The sequence below is a fragment of the Phragmites australis genome, chromosome 20 (assembly GCF_958298935.1).
Source record: "Phragmites australis chromosome 20, lpPhrAust1.1, whole genome shotgun sequence".
NCBI lineage: Eukaryota > Viridiplantae > Streptophyta > Magnoliopsida > Poales > Poaceae > Phragmites > Phragmites australis.
The window spans coordinates 4,077,118-4,095,335 of NC_084940.1; the positions used below are offsets into that span (position 1 = coordinate 4,077,118).

Genomic DNA, 18,218 nt, shown 5'->3' on the forward strand with positions numbered 1-18,218 from the left:
CGTGGGGCAGAAAATTGATGTTCAATACCATGCTTAAGACAGAAAGTATCAAAGAGATAGTTTTTGAACTCGATGCCATTATCACTATGAATTACTTTCAATGCACCAGGGAGTTCTTTAAACAATCTTAAAGCTAAGCCCCAAAAGTGTGAAAATACTTCATCCTTGCTCACAAGAAAGAAGACTCAAGAGTAGCGAGAGAAGTCATCAACAATGATAAGAACATATCACTTTTCACCCACCGAACGAACCTGGGAAGGACCAATAGTGTCCATATGGAGAAGTTTTCCCAAGCGTTCAGTCATCACTAGATTGACTGATGGGTGAGAAGCGGTAACCATCTTGTCATGCCGACAAGGAGCACAAACAAGGTTCTTCTCAAACTTGAGATTGGGCAATTCTCGGATCAAACCTAGGGCACTCAAACGAGTAAGCAAATCAAAGCTCATATACCCTAGTTTCCTATACCACATCCAAAGCTCAGAACAAGGTTGTGCAATTAAACAACGAGAAGAACTAAGAGACTCAGAAAAATCAGCTCCAAAAACTCTCTCAACTCTGAAAATTCAACAAATCAAAGCGCTAGAAGAATCAAGAACTCGAGAAGTATCACGTTTAAAATGCACTTCCAAGTCCTCATCTAGAAACTGAGATACGAAGAGAAGATTGTATCCCAAATGCTCCACCAAAGCCACATCTTTGAGAGTAAAACTCTCATTCACCCTTACCATACATTTAGCCTTCACTCTTACTTTCCGATCATCCCTGAAAGTGATATACTTGTTCCGTTTCATTGGGGTGAGGCTAGAGAATCATGATGCATCTTCGGTCATATGGTGCGAACAAACGGAGTCGATGAGCCACTTGTTCTCTAGGCCTACACCTGCTAGATACATATGAGAAGAATAGTAGGTGGATGGCTTAGTACTAGGGTTAGACAGAAATCTCTTGGAAATCCAGTACTGGGTCATCCGTCCTGAAGCAGTGAAAGCAGGTGAATGCAGATCAACACTAGCACGCTAGGGGTGAGAACCACGAAGAGGAAAATGTAGTCCGCCAAAGTGTTGGGGTTCAAAGCCTCTTACATGTGGACCAAAACTATATGAGTCATGGTAAAATCCACGCTGGACAAAACCTTTAGAAGAAAATTGACGAGTGTCTAAGACTCGTAGGCGAGAGCGAGGAAAATGCTCATGTATGCCAACAGAGGGGCGGTACATGTCCCGGGTACTCCACTCCCACTCACGCCGCTCAGCTCTCCTACGATGAAAGAAAAAACCAACAAGGTGACACTCTCTCTAGCAGTAGATGCAGTGGTAGCGTCTCTCGGGAACTCGACTGATGGTCATTCTAGACTCTCTCACTGGGGCTCTCACCTTAGGTTGTGGAGTTTTCTTGGGTTGTGGTACTGGATTCTTTTTGGTAGGTTGTGGTGTGGGTTTCTTCTTAATGTGTTATGGTGTGATATTGATTTTGGACTTCTCAAATTCAAGGGTAGTAGATGTGGTGAAAACAGTCTTACTATCCCTATTGTAAGCAACCCTCTCCAATCCCAACCCAATAGCTAAACCCGCCTTGTCAGCACACATCTTGGTCTTTGCCAAGATCAAATTCATTTTTTCCTTGCCCACTGAGTACTTCTCCACTAGAGAAAGGAGATAATCATTCTCATCAAAGAGTTTCTGAACTTGCCCTCTAACTCAGCTGAGCTTGTCCTGAAAGACTATGTAAGTGAAATAGTTCGACTGCACATCCTTCGAACACCTAGCACTCTCCAATCTAGATTCTAGCTCTTTAAGGTGCTTGTCTTTCAGTTTAACATCCTTTGTAAGCAAAAGGCAATTCTTTCAAGCACCTAAGAGAGTAGACCTAGACTCCTCCTTAAAAAACTTCTTTTCGACATTCTCAAGCCTACTGGTGACTTCAGCATGCACATTCTGAAGCTCGGCAAGTTCAGTCATAACCAACAAACAACTCTTACACTCCTCATCACCAGATCTAAACCTAAGCAATGCAAACTCAGAAGAAATAGACTCATACTTAGGCCTAAGCTCATTCAACTCAAACACAGCTTTCTTAATTAACATATCCTGGCTAATAAGAGCATCATTCGAGATATCAACTTGGACAGAAAGCTAGTCGTAGGAAGATAATATCTCAGATGGATCAAGCTCAGGGTTGCTGTCATTGTTGTCATCCGCCATGAAGCAGAGGTCAGTAAAGTCCTTATTCTTCTTCTTCTTGTCCTTCATTGGTAGCTCCTCCTCCTCTGAGCTCTCCTCCTCGCTAGAATAGGTGTCGATGTCGCTGAGAGCATCCACGAATGCCCTAAAAGCCGTCTTGGCCACCTTCTTGGCCATCTTATCGTGATTCTTTTTGAAGAAGAGCTTCTTGTTCCTCATCTTGTGCTTGTTATGCTCATGGTCGCGGTCTTCCCTCTTCTTGAGATTGGGGTAGTCCACCTTGAAGTAAGTGGTATCACCACACTCAAAGCAGATATGAGAACCGCCCCTCCTCCAGTGTCAACGATTGTTGTAGAAGTGGGTGAACTTTTTCACAATGAGAGCAAGGTCCTCATAATCCAAAGTGTCTACCTGCTCCTCTACGATAGAAAACAAAGAAGACAAAACAAAACCACTCAATGAAGTGTTAGCACAAGAGAAACTAGCGCCAGCCTGATTGCCACCATTTGATCTGAAAACCAACGTCATGTTTTGAGACAGAGGGTTTTCAAGACCTATCCGAGCCACCTTAGATATCTCAATGGACTTGAGCTTACTGAAGAGTTCATCACACGTCAATGTGTCATAACTTAGTGACTCTTTAATGCTCGAGATCTTCACTTCACATATGCTACGGTCAAAAGCATAGAGAAGCTTGATCGCTCTCTCATGGTCAGAATAGGGTAGAACACCAGTGGATCAAAGATTGCTAATGATACCATCAAAAAGATCAAACATCGCATCCAAAGACTCTCCGAGGCCTTGCACAAATATTTGATATTCTTGGTTGTATGTGCTTTAGCGTCTAGCCTTGATCTGATTAGTGCCTTTATGAAAGACGCTCAGAGTAGACCAGATCTTCCGGACAGTACGGAGGTGCTGGACCCTGTCAAACTCATTCCGACTCAGACTTATGAACAAAATATTTGTGTCCTTGTTGTTGGCATCATACTGTTCGATTTCAATCTGAATCGTGCGAGCAGTAGGAATCATATAGTTGGAATCAACTATTTTCCAAATTACACTTCCTTTACTTAGAATATAAGCCTCCATACGCACCTTTCAGTATGAAAAATCTCGACCATCAAATAGAGGAATCTTCTCATTTCTCTCCATTGTCACCTATAGATCACAAAGCCGATAAAGGTCAACAAGTGATCAAACCGGCTCTAATACTAATTGTAGGAATGAGATTGACGACTAGATGGGGGTGAATAGACGCCACAATAAATTTCTTGCGAAATCGATAGTCTTCTCCTATTTGGATCACCTAACGCACCTCAAAACTCAAGCGGAAGCAAAAATAGAGAGAAATTTTAATAAGAGAAAATCGAGGCAATATGACTCCATAGATGGTATATGAAATATAGGTTCCATTTAAAATCAATCTATGTGTCTTAGCAGTCGAGAGATCATAACTTGCAAAGAAACAAGAAAAGATAATACCGAGCAATGAAAATCTCCAAGTTGATTGTCTAGAGGCAAGAGAATTCAATATCGCATCACATATACCTCTAGCAACAAGAAGAATGACCTCTAGCAACAAGAAGAATGGCCTCACAATGTGCTGAAATTTCAATCTAAAAATTAAAACAAAAATCAAATCTAAAAACTGAAAAACTTGCAAACTTACAAGAGAACCAATAGAGGGAAACTAGAAGGATGTGAGCATAATAGTATGAAGAAAAATAAATTTTATTGTAGCAGAGGTTAGCCCTATTTTAGACATATTACAAAGATTTTTCTCACAAAGCTCTCACCTAATACATAGGCTATGCACTATTCTTCCTCTCCTCTAAAATCCTGTCATAATACTCTTATATGGGTAGCACAAGGGGCTCAAAATGGCTGGTTCCTCTCCTTCCATAACTCTAACCCTCTATTTATAAGCCTAGAAAACATGATCCCTAATTTTTCCTAGCTTTTTCCCAAAATACTTATTTCTTGTAGTACACTTTTACCTACCACCAAGGGTATTTTGATTAATTTTTTTCTCGATTTATCAAATGGACACGGTGCTTTCACGACTTAGCTTTTGCCTCGACGCAAGCTTCACGATGATGTCACGTACTTCTCTAATCCTCCCATGATTTTGAGACCAAACCGTGAAAACGTAGCATGCTTCTCAAAGCGTTACTCCCTATTTTGCTTATACCTTAAGCAAGCGCTCCGATGTCAACACATGTATTCCGTCTTGCGATCCTGACCGCCGGCAAATCTCTTTCGCTCCCGATCCCTCGAGACGCCTGTCATTTGCACTGGCATCATCTTCGCTTGATTTTGTCAACACGCCGTCTCCATCCACATTCCATGCTTTACTTGACCTCCATGTATTCAGTTAGAATCACCCTTGACTCTGTTCGGCCTCCTTGATCATTCGGCATCAAGCACTCTGCTTGGCCCCGATCGAATTTGTCGCCGATCGCCAAGTTACATCCATCACCTGCACACCATGAGGCAGGCAAACATGTATCTCTAATTCCTATTCTAGTTAGTCCATAATCAATATACTCGAATGAAATCCCAAATCAATTCAAATCACATCAAAATTTATGCAAAACCGAAACTCATCAAACCAAATAAATATCAATATCAATCACTTATCACGAGTAAAACAACACATTTTAACTTAATTTCTCGTACATAATCCTCATATCATGTGCATACCCTCTGGACACTCTCTTTCTTTTTATTTAAAAAAAATGGTAAAAAATAGGAAATAGTCAATACAAGTGGCCAATTTTTCTCCAACTTTTCCGGTTTCCATCCACCAATAATTTATTTGCAAGGCGACACCAGCACAGTGGAGGATTTGGAGCCACAGAAACCACTCATCTATCGGTTCAGTGTCGTCTTTCACTTAGGTTGTTAAAATAACACAAAATATTCCGTCAGCTAAAGCGGATATTTTCTTCGGAATTGTGGCTGCATTTCGTTCTTATCTCTCTCACAGTCACACGCATACTTCGAGGTATGAAATTTGCAGGGGTTACTTTTGACAAGGATTTCTTTCCCTCTCAAGGATAAGCTTGCACGCACTAGGAGAGGGAGAGAGTCTGAAAGTGAAGATACACGAAAATAGAAAAAGGAGAAAAAGATGGCGTGCTATCAGAAAATAGGAGGCTAGTAGTGTGTGTTTTTTAGACACAGTAAGGGCTTCCCTTACTGTTGTAATTTATTTAATATAAAAAACAACTGTACAGAAGGGAACAAAGCCCAAAGGGGAAAGAAGAAAGGAGAAAACTACACTACAGTATCAATCCAGGAGGAAACCAAACCGCTAATAGAAATGTTCATTCTATGCAGACGAAGATTTACATTACCTATAAAATAATATTTTCAGTTATGGAAAGGAGTTGCTCTCTTAAAGATATTTCTATTCCTCTGCTTCCAAATTTCTCAAGCAACAATCATGAAGAGTTTGATGAAGAAGGGATGCTGGATTACACTTAGTTTCCTGAAGAGTGTCGAAGAAACTGATAGAGTGATTCCAGTTAATGCCAACCAAATTCCAACATTTAACCCTGAAAGGACATTAAAAAAAGGACATTAAAAAAAAGATGATATGTGATTTCTTCAATATTGTGGTTGTATAGGACACAGTTGTAATTATCATCCTTAATTTTATCCTTTTTTTCTCCTTAACAAATTCCTAGAATTAAGTCTGTCTCCGAATAGCAACCATGAAAAAACTTTGATTTTCTTGCTACGCTTAGAATTTCATATCCATAAGAAAGGACCAGGAGGTGTAATATACTTAAACGAAATTGCATAGAATTTCCTTGGAGAATAACTATTATTTCCCCAACAACTACTCCATGTATTTTATTTGTATTATGTAGAATTCGTTCAACCTTTCGATTCAGCACTTGCAGTTCTTCAAAGGCTTGTTGAGTTAGAGGGGTGTGAAAATGTGTTTGAGGTGACGTGTCAGCCAGATATTGAGCTACTGAGATATTTTTTATTTTTTGCAAAGGAAAATAATATTGGCAAATGTCCCCTGAGATAGCTTCCATAAGAGAATAGCTGTCCCATTGCCTGGGATGCCTGAAGTAATACTTCTAAAATGATCACATAATTTCTTAACATCTTTATACAAAAAGAAACCCTATCTGTTGAAATGTGAGGAATTTGGCTTTCAGCATAATGTGTACTTCAGATCATGATAACCCAAGGAATATCCATCATGTTATAGAATTCGTGCAAATGCTTGATCACACCTAAACCACCTTTATTTTTTTGACTTTGCTTCTGTGTTTAGCCTGGGGAAAAGGTGACCAAGGTGCACGCAAAACGCCACAGTGTGCAATTGTTGCACGCTTTCCGCGAAGGAACCGTTTTCACATGACGTAAATCTAAGCTAAATGTGCCTCAAAAACTATCTAAATCCAACGAAATTAACCGACGATTTACGGCTGACTATATATATATATATATATATATATATATATATATATATAAAGCATGCCTGCGTATTGAGTTGCCACTCAGACGAGAAACACGTGACGTCCATGATCCAGTGATTCTGCGCTTGCATATGATACGTGATTGTCCTACACTCCGTCGTCGTACGCAGGAGGTGCAGTCACACAGACACATGTAAGGTAACTGTTGCGTATATTCTCCTTTCATTCAGCAAAAAAAAATGTGGAGTATATTCCTGTTGGTTCCAGTCTTGGTAGGGATGGTAACGGATCGGGTCAGGTGCAGTGAAACAAATCCGTATCCGACCCGTGACCCGAATTGGGTTATCCGACCCACGCCCGTGAAGAGTGATGGGCAGAAAACATTGTCATGTCCATACCCGTCGAGTACCCGAAACCCGCTGGTTGCTCACAGGTTTTTAGCAGCAGCAGCATTGCATGCCCTCATGCGGCAGCAGGCTAGGGCCTGGGGCAGCGCCCGGGGAGGTGAGGACAGCGGGCGGGGGCCGACTGTGGACTGATAGATGGCGACAAGGTGGAGGCGATGGCTAGAGTCGAATGAGGATGGCCGGCTGGCCGAGTGTGGCGCCCAAGACGACGTCACATCACATGGCAGGGAGCAACAGGTATAACATCCACCATCCATAGATCCAGTCGTGGTTTGCATGCATGAATCCACACCGCCATCGAATGAGTACGAAGGCCGCGCTCATGAGGCTGCCGGCGGAAAAGCGAATCGAGGAGAGCTCGAGGAAGTAGCAGCTCGTCGGAGGGGAAGAGAGCAGCATCACGTGCGTGGGAACGGGTGGACGGAGGCACCGTCTTGCAACCTTGGCCCTCATCGGCGGTAGCGGATTGAGCGGACAGGGTCACAGGGAGGGCACAACATGGTGATTTGCTGGTTGAGGAGCATCCCCATTGAGGTCGGACGGAGATGCACCCTTCTTCGCACGGATGGAGACGTGCCCCGAGAGATGCCCTCGCCGCGGAGCTGCCATCGAGGCTGTCGCAGTAGAGATCAAGAAGGCAGCAAGAGCACATGGCGACCAGCCACCATGATCGAGCTGAGCGGCATGACAGAAGAGTGAAAAAAAGGCAAATATAGAGAGACAAACACGCATAGGATTAGAGGAGAAGATAAGATCGGGATACCCGCAAATGACATTTTGGGTTTGCCCGTGGGCACCCGCGGGCGAAGATATAGACTCGTGCGTGACCTATTTTCTTGTGGGTACCCAACCCGTTCTCTCTCGTGTACCCAACCCACTATACCCGTAGGCGAAAAAGCATACTCATATACGTGCCCATCAGGTGTGATACCCGCGGATACCTAAACTCGTGAATTGGATTGTCATCCCTAAGACTCGGGATACGTAGATGCCACAAGGTAGGTGCAGGGCTCAATAAGTTCATCTTTCTCTCCAACTTTTGTGGAGAGAGTTTATGGGTTTTCTCCTTTTTGGCATGGTCTAGTTAGCTGAAGTCAGTGGCAAACACAATTTAGTGGATAGGGGCTCTCTCTTCTTCTCCACATGCACCTTATTCTCTTTCTTTTTCTTTCCTCCTCCTTCCTCATCCTCCACATCTAATATTCAATGGAGTTCGGCTGGTGCCCCTTGTAGATCCTCCCCTAGGTGAAGTATTAACTTTCCTGATTTCAGGTTGTATTGAGTTCCTCCATATATTTCTTCAACATAATAGGGTATTATAATTCTCTGTACCTTTCCCTTTACTGAATAACAAGTCTTTCCACTGCATATCGCATGTAAATTTATTTATTTTAGAATATCAAACGGACCTGTAAATTTATGTCTATAAAACTATTCCAGAATCGAACAAATCAATGATAAATCAGTGCCTGATATATATCAAATCACACTAGAATTCTATTATAATTTGTTTTTCCTTTGTGAAGGGAAAAATCTAATTCAAATTTCAGGGGTTTATACCCAAATTATTCCACGTCGCCAGCTACGGATCTTGGACTTAACCACCATTTCTTGTCCTTCTCAGTCTAAAAATTCATTTCTCTCTCTATACGTTGTTGTATCCCCATCCTACCTTGAGACGTGAATATTTATAAGATTTTATCAAATCAATAAAAAATTCACGTGGGTCACTCCCACCATATATTCCTCTAACAAAAATCACTTCCTCAAATTACGACTTCAGGACGGCAAAACGAGCCGCATGCTAAATCACAAACAAACCAATGCGGTGGTCGAATTAAAGAAGCCAAGAGAGAGCGATTAAAGACGATGCAAGCGACACGTGGTGGACAAGTCAATTTAAAAAGTGGCCAAAAACTTTATTCATTTGCAGGCTAATTCTTGGCATGCACTCAATCTCTTAAGCCTAGCAATTCTTCTCTCTCTCTCTCTTTCCAGCTCCAAATAATTTCTTTCAAAGTGACTGCAATTATTTCAGACGACGACGCGTAAATTATAGAAATGTATACTTTGCCGTTTGCTTTTTTTTAAAAAAAATGCTTTGCCGTGAAGGATCAAGCATTGCATGGGACAAGAAAAAAGGATCAAATGTTAATTTGGGACCCGCATGCTGCTCTATTAGTGTACTGTTTATGTCAAAGTCCTTGCAATCAAAGTGATGTTCTCAAAGATGGCGTGTCCCGTTTCGATTTCGTTTCTGCTCTGAACCCGATTTTGCTGACTCGGTTCAGTGGTTTTGGTGCCGACTTTTTGCTGTTTTGTTTGTGACACCTAACGAAAACAAAAGGCTCCAGCAACAGAATTTTTTGGTACATAGTACTCCGTACCAAATCCGCAAAAAAGATCTGTGAATTAATTCATCTGATATGAAAGTTAGTGAACCTGTTGAGACAGGTGTTGAATATATGTATAAAATCAGTTATATTTGAATTTAAATTGAATAATATTAGAGATAAAATTATAGTCGGACTTCTAAGATAGCCGAAACTCATGTCTCGGTGTTTGTTTGGTTTAACGGTTTTGGTGTTGCTTTCGTTAAACCCTAACATAACTTATATTCATATTAGATACACATGGTACCGTACCAACATATTAGCCACAAGTTTGTGATGTTTTATATTCTCAAGTCAAATTTCAAACAGACAATGTAATAAAATGAAGGATTGTCAGCAATGTAAGATTGCATACATGTAAGATTTTGTTAGATCGTGTAAGATTTCCTGTATTTCAAATGGGAACTCCATGTCAACATGGTTCAATTTCGCGGTGGAAGAAAAGGATGCTCATGAGCTCGTGTACTTTCAATAATGTTTTGTAAGTATTTGGATGTTTTCCAAAAATATTGAAACATGCAAACCACAAATAATAATAAATTTAAATATGTTACAGAACATATAAAAGATCCTGAAATTTTGGAATTTCAAGCACTACACAAATATTGAGAAGGCACTGAGTTACATCAATAATGCTGCTTAGTTAACGGTAATCTAGATCATTTGTAATAATCAATTCAGTGCCCTTGATAAATTCAATTTGTTTTCACGTGCATTTGATACTTTGGTCAAACAAAAACATGCTCTTTTTGTTTATGGTTTTGCATGCCAGTTGTCATGGGTTGGAAATGGTCCTGGTTAGGTCCATATGCACAGTGTAAAAACAGACAGAGCAAAAGAAAAGAAATACAGAAGCAGATAAAGCCAAAAGCATAAGAGGACACAAAGTAAATAAAATAAGCATAGGGGTCAAATATGGTAGACCCTTACAATGCAATCCTGACGTGCTTCACTTACCTGCTTATTTTTTATTTCCCGATTAAAACCCTTTCTTTTCACAAAAGATTACGTGCGAAGAGGGGAGCTGAGAAAAAGGAAAAGAAAAAAAAAAAGGAAATTGGAGAGGAAATTACGTAGGACATAAGCGAAATCCCTAGATTTATCTCAGCTCTCAGCTGCTCGTGTTGAGTTGTTTGAGTGGTCTGCGAGGACTCTTGAGCTCCATCTTTCAACCTGCCAGCTGCCAGTGTGCAAGCTTGCTTCTTGCTTTTCCCTGATTATTTTCTTGTCTTCTGTTTCTGTTTTCCCAGTGCTATCCTTATTTCTGGCGATTTCTGGGAAATTTTGCTGCTTCCTTTCTCAGATGTGGATCTCCAATTTTTCTGCTTTATTTGCCAAATCCTGACCACAGTTTGGATTTTTAACTTCACCCCCCAATTATTTCTATTTTTATTGCGTTTTACCACTTCTTCCTCCATTTTTCATTTTCATTTTTTTCATTCATTCCCCGCCATTCCAAGACTCCACCACCGTACGCTGTAAAATTTGTTCTCCTCTGTTCATCGTAAAAAATTTCAGCTTTGAGCAACGCGGGGTTTATGGGTTTTTGCTGCTCGTAGCTCACTTCGCCGCTCGTAAGATTTGCCTGTGCAGCAGGAACGCTGCAGCCTTTGGTCCAAGAAATCGCTGGAGAGAGCTGTTGATTTGTAGCCCCGCTTCTGCTTCCGCTCACTTGCTCAGTGTGGGATGATGGAGGTGAGGACGCCGTCTTCGGAGCAAGGAGTAATGGCAGGAAGGGAGCCCTTCGGGCTGCCAAAGAGCCCGCCGGCGCCGCCGTCCTCTGGCGCCTTGCAGAGCGTGCGCATGGCGTACACGACGGACGGCACCCCCGTCTTCACCCCGGTGAGCTCCGCGCCACCGGCGACGGCGACGTACCAGCCCCTGGGCGGCGGCGGCGGCGGTGCGGCTGGTCCGAACATGACTGCCGCAGGAGGCAATGGTGGCGCGCCGGCGCACCCGGGGAGCGCGGGGGAGCCGGTGGCCAAGAAGAAGCGCGGTCGGCCAAGAAAGTATGGCCCCGACGGCTCCATGTCGCTGGCATTGGTGCCTGCGTCCACGGTCGCGGCGCCGGCGGCTCCCGGCGCTTCCGGGCCTTTCTCGCCTGAAGGCGCGAAGGCACCGAACACTGCGCCGTCAGCGTCGCCGGACGGCGCGAAGAAGAAGGGACGGCCTAAGGGCTCCACAAACAAGAAGCATGTGCCTGCTCTTGGTATGCTCTTTTTTCTTTTTGAAGTTTTCTTATTTTATGAAGCTCAAGAACAGGGAGGTTAGGGGGGAATTTTCATCTTCTTTCTTCTGATTTTCTGTTAGAAATTAGAATATTATTACTTCCTGGACTCTGGCCTTGCTCAGAATTGCTGGCTGGCTTTTGATTAGATCTGAGATGATGGACTGCAGGAGTGGTACCAGGAAATTAGTACTTTTACAACCTTATTTTATAAAGCAGGAACCTCTTGTTTAGTTTACATGATAGATAGATCATTTCAATTGAATCATTCTTTTATTTCCGTGGGAACGTCTGGTTAAGGATGCTTAATGTTTGGTTCTTACATTGTTGAAGTATGACATATCTGTTTTAACTGAACTTTTAAAACTCCGGGCTTCATCCCAGTATGGAAAAAAACTGGTGTTTCAAAATCTGTAGCGCTTCAGTGTACGTGTATTTGATCGGTGTTGATTCAACTATGTCTTGCAGGCTCAGCAGGTGCTGGATTTACTCCTCATGTTATTTTTGTTAAAGCTGGAGAGGTATAGCTAACCTTCAACTTCTCATTTGTGTATTCTTGTCGCATGTCTGCTCACTTTGGATGTTGCATTATGTCATTTGGTTGTACATTACTCAGTTTAGATTTTATGAGTAAGGTTTAACTTTAACAGTAAAGATGCCATTTTTCTGATTCAGCTATTAACTGTGGAACACTCCTTTGCGTTAAGCTATTAATTGCTGTGAATTATAGATGCATTTATCATCTTACTGCTTTTTAGTGTTATTCTGAGCACATACTAAAGCAGGCCATTTGGTATTCTAGTCCATTGACTTCTATGCTTCCACAAACTTATGTTAGCAGAATGCAATTTCTCTCATTACACTTTCCTCTCTGGTAATCTTGTATCAAGGCATAGCGCCATATAAATCATATGATGCTTTAGTTAAGTAGCGAGCCAAATGCGTTGTTACGACTTACTGACTTGGTTATCATCTTCTGTTTTATTATCAGTTGTATTGGCCATCTTCTGTTAATTCTTTGCATGTCACAAAAAAAAGTTCTTTTGGAGTTCAATTGTATGTAGATTAGATGTGAGGCTACGGTTGCAGATATTTATGAACCGAGTTTCACCACCGAAAATTACTCGAATTCTTGCTTTTCAGGACGTATCGGCAAAGATCATGTCATTCTCCCAGCATGGAAGACGCGCAGTTTGCGTTCTTTCAGCAAATGGCGCCATATCAAATGTGACACTCCGGCAATCTGCTACTTCAGGTGGAACGGTGACATACGAGGTTCGTAGTTTTACTGCCAGAAGTTACCGAGAATTCAAGACAATCCAACTCTTTCCATGTAATGCAAAGAACAGCAATCGTTAACGCAGGATCTTTCTTTTCATGGCGTGAAATAATGTGATCAAAGATATGCATGGAGTCCGTTGAAGAATTGTCACTGTTGATGGTGTTTATTTTCTGCTATAGTGGTGATGATGAAATCTTGTTTGCTGCACAGGGCCGATTCGAGATACTGTCACTGTCTGGGTCGTTTCTTCTGTCCGAGAACGGCGGCCATCATAGTCGAACTGGTGGTCTCAGTGTCTCGCTAGCAGGTCCTGATGGCCGTGTCCTGGGTGGTGGCGTTGCCGGACTTCTGACAGCTGCTTCACCAGTACAGGTCTTCTCTCTTTCTCATGATCCATCTGATGTGCAGTCGCATCTTTGTTCTTGAACTTCTTTTCTTATTCAAGTCATCTTTTCATTAGTATTGTCTAATCTTTGCTACTATCTCGTACTAGTCACCAACTCACCATTGTTGTTTCAACAGATCGTGGTGGGAAGCTTCAACGCCAATGGAAAGAAGGAGCCAAAGCAGCAGCAGTTTGCTCCGTCAGAGCCATCGTCGGCGCCATCAAAGCTCGCGCCGATGGGCGGCACGGCAGGGCCGAGCAGCTCGCCGTCCAGAGGCACAATGAGCCTGAGTGAATCATCCGGCGGCCCCGGGAGCCCACCACACCCAGGGGCCACCGCCGGCGGCAACCGTGGCCAGCAGTCAGGGGGCTTCTTCGGCCTGTCCTGGAAATGAGCCCCTGCAGGGCTGCATCAGTGACCAGACTCCGTTTGACCGTCGTAGAACTGGCAGAAAGAAGAAGGAATGTAGCAGCCGCGCCTCTGTAGTGTGATGTGTGAATTGCTCAGGGAGAAGAAAGCTTGTAGCCTGTAGGTGGTGTCACTGTCAGACTCTCTAGCTCCGGTGTAGGGGTTAAAATGTTAATCGTGGATTACTAGGTGGTTGTTAAACTGTGCTTATATGCATCGTGTTGGAAGTTCATTGTTTCTATATTTGTTGTGCATGCCGTTTCTTCACTTTTTATGTTGACAATTGGGCATCACCGGCTTAGGTCCTATTTGGAACGCTGGAATTGAACTATTCCCCATGAAATTCTCGTAATTCAAATATGCCCTAATCTTTTGTTTGGTGTCATTGATTATCCACTCTACACTGCAAAGTAGGGCCATGCGGAACCAGCCACGGGCCAAGCTTCAAGTTGGCTCATTCAAGTTTGGACTGAGTCTTAAAAACCTATCATTTGCATGATAAAATTCAATGCAAATTTAGGTCTAAACTGAAGCCCAGACGGCCATGGTTCTGCCCCTGCTGCAAAGAACGTCATAATATTGTGCCAACCAAGTTGGGGGGGGGGGGGTGCTTTCCGCTTTATGAGCTGTCTGTCTCCATTGGATGGTTACGGCTTCTAAGAAATACGTCTTCGAAACGTGCAGACGAACAAGCATTGCAGAAACGTGCAGACGCTGACTCGGCTCGCTGCCGCTGGGCCCCGCCTCCTCTCTTCCACACGGACGCGGCGGAACAGCGCAAGCGCCCAAACGACAAGAAAGTGAACCAGCGGCCCACGAAATTCCGGCGCCCACCTCGCCACCTCGGAACCCTAGCTGCCCCGCCCGCCCATGGAGATCGCCGGCGACCGCCGCCTATAGCGAGACGCAAGGGAATACGGGGAGCGGGCTGGCTGTGGTGACCTTGTGACTTGGCTGGGACACGGGGCGGGATGTCGGTGCGGATCAAGGCGGTGGTGGACCGGTTCGTGAAGGAGCTGCAGGAGGCACTGGACGCGGACATCCAGGACCGCATCATGAAGGAGCGCGAGATGCAGAGCTACATCGAGGAGCGCGAGCGCGAGGTCGCCGAACGGGAGTCCGCCTGGAAGGCCGAACTCTCCCGCCGCGAGGTAATCCCCGCAACATTCTCGCTCCCATAATCGTGTAAACTTGAAAAAACTCATGCGCGCTACTTGGGTGCTGTCGATGGTTGATGGTGATTAGTTGCTGTTGCACAGTACTGACGCATTTTAATTTTCCACTTATTCAGTACTTGTAATCTGCATATAGTCACGCGATCTCCGAAATGAAATCCAAAGTTGGGGAGCCATTGATGTGAGGTAGTTTAGGTTGATGATGTTGATTTATCAGTAATCACTACATGTTAGGACATGGGGAGCTGCTTTCCCCATCTAGCGGTATCTTGTTCCCGTGGAGATCTCTGAGGTCTGAGGTTCAGGCGTGCTATTCTACAGTGTTCGGTAATTAGTCATTGCATGTTAGATACGCTTTTGATAGCTCTCACCCTGATGAAATCATCCTAATTTCAAATCTTAGATACCACGCCAAGATTCGTGCCCGGGTGAGCCCAGCTTCTTCTTGGGCGAGCTTTAGGGTCAGGGTTGCCGGTTTGGGGTTGTGGTTCACTGTCCCCATAGAATTATCTAGGAGGCGATGAGTGGAAGGCTCACAGCATGGTGGCTGAGGCGCCACCAGCCATGGCTTGCAGGATAGGGGTGTAGGTCTGCAGGACAAAGAGGACTAGAGGAGTGGTTAGGAGATGGCGGCAGGAGCCGTCAAAGACGGGGAAGGATGGCGCTGCAATGGAGCGCGGACTTGCTAGGTTGAGGAAGAAAGGTGAGGGAAGTTGAGGGCACAGGGCAGAGGAAGAGGTTCAAGTAGGAGGATGGAGGGGTGGTGGTGCCAAGTGGAGGAGGGAGGGGAGTTAGCATTGGGCGTAGAGAGTTTGTACAGGGGAGGAGATCAGCCACTAGATCTAGATCCAAAGATATAAAAGGTTGAGGTTCACTCCATGTTTGAATTTAGCTTCTTCTTTTTTTTACCTGCTGTTAATATTTTATTTCCTTGCCATGACTAGCATGGTAGTACCGCTACAATAAAGATATATCTAGTCCTTGTTGCTTCACTTGTGGAAGCTGATTACACCCATTTAGCTTGATGCTCCTTACATGTTTACTTGCTATTGTTTCGGTAGTGTAGTTATGTCTTTACCACATTGCATTTTTGTCCATGTATTATGGTCTGGTCAGCTATGCTGACTCTTAAGTTACTGAATAAATCCACCGTATGCCATGGGAGCAGTTCCCAATTCACGATTTTCCATCAGATAAGTCTACTTTCACTTCATGCCATCAAGATTTCAATTTTTTCCCACTCCATGCCATTGCCAGATGGCATGGAGTGAGGAAATTTGAAACCCAGATGGTATGGAGTGAAACGGGACTTATTCAATGGCAAATCACAAAACCGGGACTTATTCAATGGCAAATAATCGATTACCTCTAAGGTATTATATTATGGCCGTGGTTGAGATACTTGCAATGTCCAAGTGCTCATACCTTGTGCTGTCATGCCAAAAGGATATGTTCTCTTGGCAGAATCTGACCATAATTGAGTTTAATGGTAACTGGTTATTTGTATTCGGAAGCTTAATTTGAAGTGTATATTAAGTGGGGATTTAGTGCAAATTTACTTTCTGACTGTAACAAGGCTATTTTTATAGATAAATTGAAGTGCTTAATCGTTTGGTAGCTTTCTGGATCATCAGCATTAACAGTGATTTCATGCCCTGTGGTATTGTAGTGTGACGTGTTAAAGTTGTCTCTCTTTTGTCTGATTAGGATCGAGATAATTTAAAGCACGTACTCTTTCAATGTGTTTGAACTGTGTTAGAGCAGTATGAATTTTAGCAGAATCTTGTGTAATATTCTATTCTGGACCTACCTGTATCTTCCTTATGTTAAGAATCATTTTGATAGTGAAAGTCAAGCGTATCTGATTTACTATGTTTCCCAGTTCCTCAATATTAACTGTGATTTAGGGACCTGCAACATGACTTCTTCAGTTGCATCTCTAACAGGCTGAGATTGCGCGGCAAGAAGCCAGGCTGAAGATGGAGAAGGAGAACTTGGAGAAGGAAAAGAGTGTCCTCATGGGAACTGCCTCCAGCCAAGACAACCAAGATGGAGCCCTAGAAATCACCGTCAGTGGCGAGAAGTACAGGTGCCTTCGTTTCTCCAAGGCAAAGAAATGAGAGGTGAACTGTCACCGAGGAGCTAGCTTGTGTACTCAGCTGGACTTAAGATAGAACCATAGTCTCGCTAAGCCCTTATTTTTATTCGTTTTGGATTCTTTTTTTTATTGTACAGGAAATCCTGAAATGTGCATAGTCAGAATACTATATCTACTGGTGGTAAAGACTATCTTGATTTGTTCATTAAAGATGGGCAACTAGACCAGCTGCAACAGGACTTAGTGATGATGGAAGATTGCTGTCAGTTGCGATGCCTTGCTCTTGTTCTTCGTCCAAGAAATGTTTACAGGTTATTGCCCGGAAAACCAGCTCAGTGCAGGCACTATGAATTTCAGAATATGAATTCGTATAATTGCCTTCTTTTCTCCAAGGCAAAGAAATGAGAGGTGAACTGGGCGTGTACTCAGCTGGAATTAAGATAGACCCTTAGTCTTGCTAAGATCATATTTTGATTCGAATTGGATTTTTTTTTTCTTGTACAGGAAATCCTGAAATGTGTGTAGACAGAGTAATATATCTGCTGACGTTAAAGCCTGTCTTGTTTGTTCATTAAAAATGGGCGACCAGCTGCAATGGGACTCGGTGATGATGGAAGATTGTTGTCAGTTGCCATTACTTGTTCTTCCTCCCAGATACGTTTACGGGTTATTGCCCGGTAAACAACTCAGTGCATGCTCTATGAATTTATGAATATGAGAGTATAATTGGTCAACTATTCTGTAGTGGCCTAGTGGGTGTATCAGATTGTGTCGGTGTTCCAGCTAATTAGACGCCAGAAGCTGTCAGTGGCTTAGTATGGTCTGACGCCACCTTTAAACACCCCTGCCAAGTTATAAACAAAACTCTTTCGTTCATAACAGCTAGTTTGGAACTTCCCAAGAATGTTCAAACAAAGCTTAGTGCAGCAACTGGCATTCCCGGTTCAGTTCAACTAACGCAAATCAGCCAGCCCGTAGTTTATCCCAGCTTATGCACGTCTAGTTCTATTTATCTAAGCTCTAACTTCAAAAGTCCTTAGACCTGAATATTATTAACTTAAAAAATCATAGAGCTAGAGCTTTAGATACACTAAAAATATTTAGATAAATTATTTGAATTATATTTTAATCTAAAAATATATTTAAATCGTTTTATTTAAACCTACAAACATAAAATCTGATATAAAATTAGAAGCTGTAACTTTGAGTTATGC

The 18,218-nt window shown here is 43.0% G+C and overlaps 2 protein-coding genes across 3 annotated transcripts; both read left to right on the forward strand.

Moving 5' to 3' along the window:
* Positions 1–10,362: 10,362 nt before the first annotated feature.
* LOC133901694 (AT-hook motif nuclear-localized protein 10-like) lies at positions 10,363–13,998 on the forward strand. The gene is made up of 5 exons (XM_062343145.1): positions 10,363–11,637; positions 12,124–12,176; positions 12,799–12,930; positions 13,148–13,309; positions 13,460–13,998. The coding sequence occupies exons 1-5, from the start codon at positions 11,115–11,117 to the stop codon at positions 13,715–13,717; spliced, it is 1,128 nt and encodes a 375-aa protein (XP_062199129.1). The 5' UTR covers positions 10,363–11,114; the 3' UTR covers positions 13,718–13,998.
* A 460-nt stretch (positions 13,999–14,458) lies between these two features.
* LOC133902435 (uncharacterized) lies at positions 14,459–17,254 on the forward strand. 2 transcript variants are annotated; one of them, XM_062344024.1, is made up of 3 exons: positions 14,459–14,882; positions 16,853–17,029; positions 17,142–17,254. In XM_062344024.1, exons 1-2 carry the CDS (start codon positions 14,703–14,705, stop codon positions 17,024–17,026), a joined length of 354 nt encoding a protein of 117 aa, XP_062200008.1. In that variant the 5' UTR covers positions 14,459–14,702; the 3' UTR covers positions 17,027–17,029; positions 17,142–17,254. The 2 variants fall into 2 exon arrangements, with proteins under 2 accessions (XP_062200008.1, XP_062200007.1); XM_062344023.1 differs by having other exon boundaries at positions 14,460–14,882; positions 16,853–17,254.
* Positions 17,255–18,218: the final 964 nt, after the last annotated feature.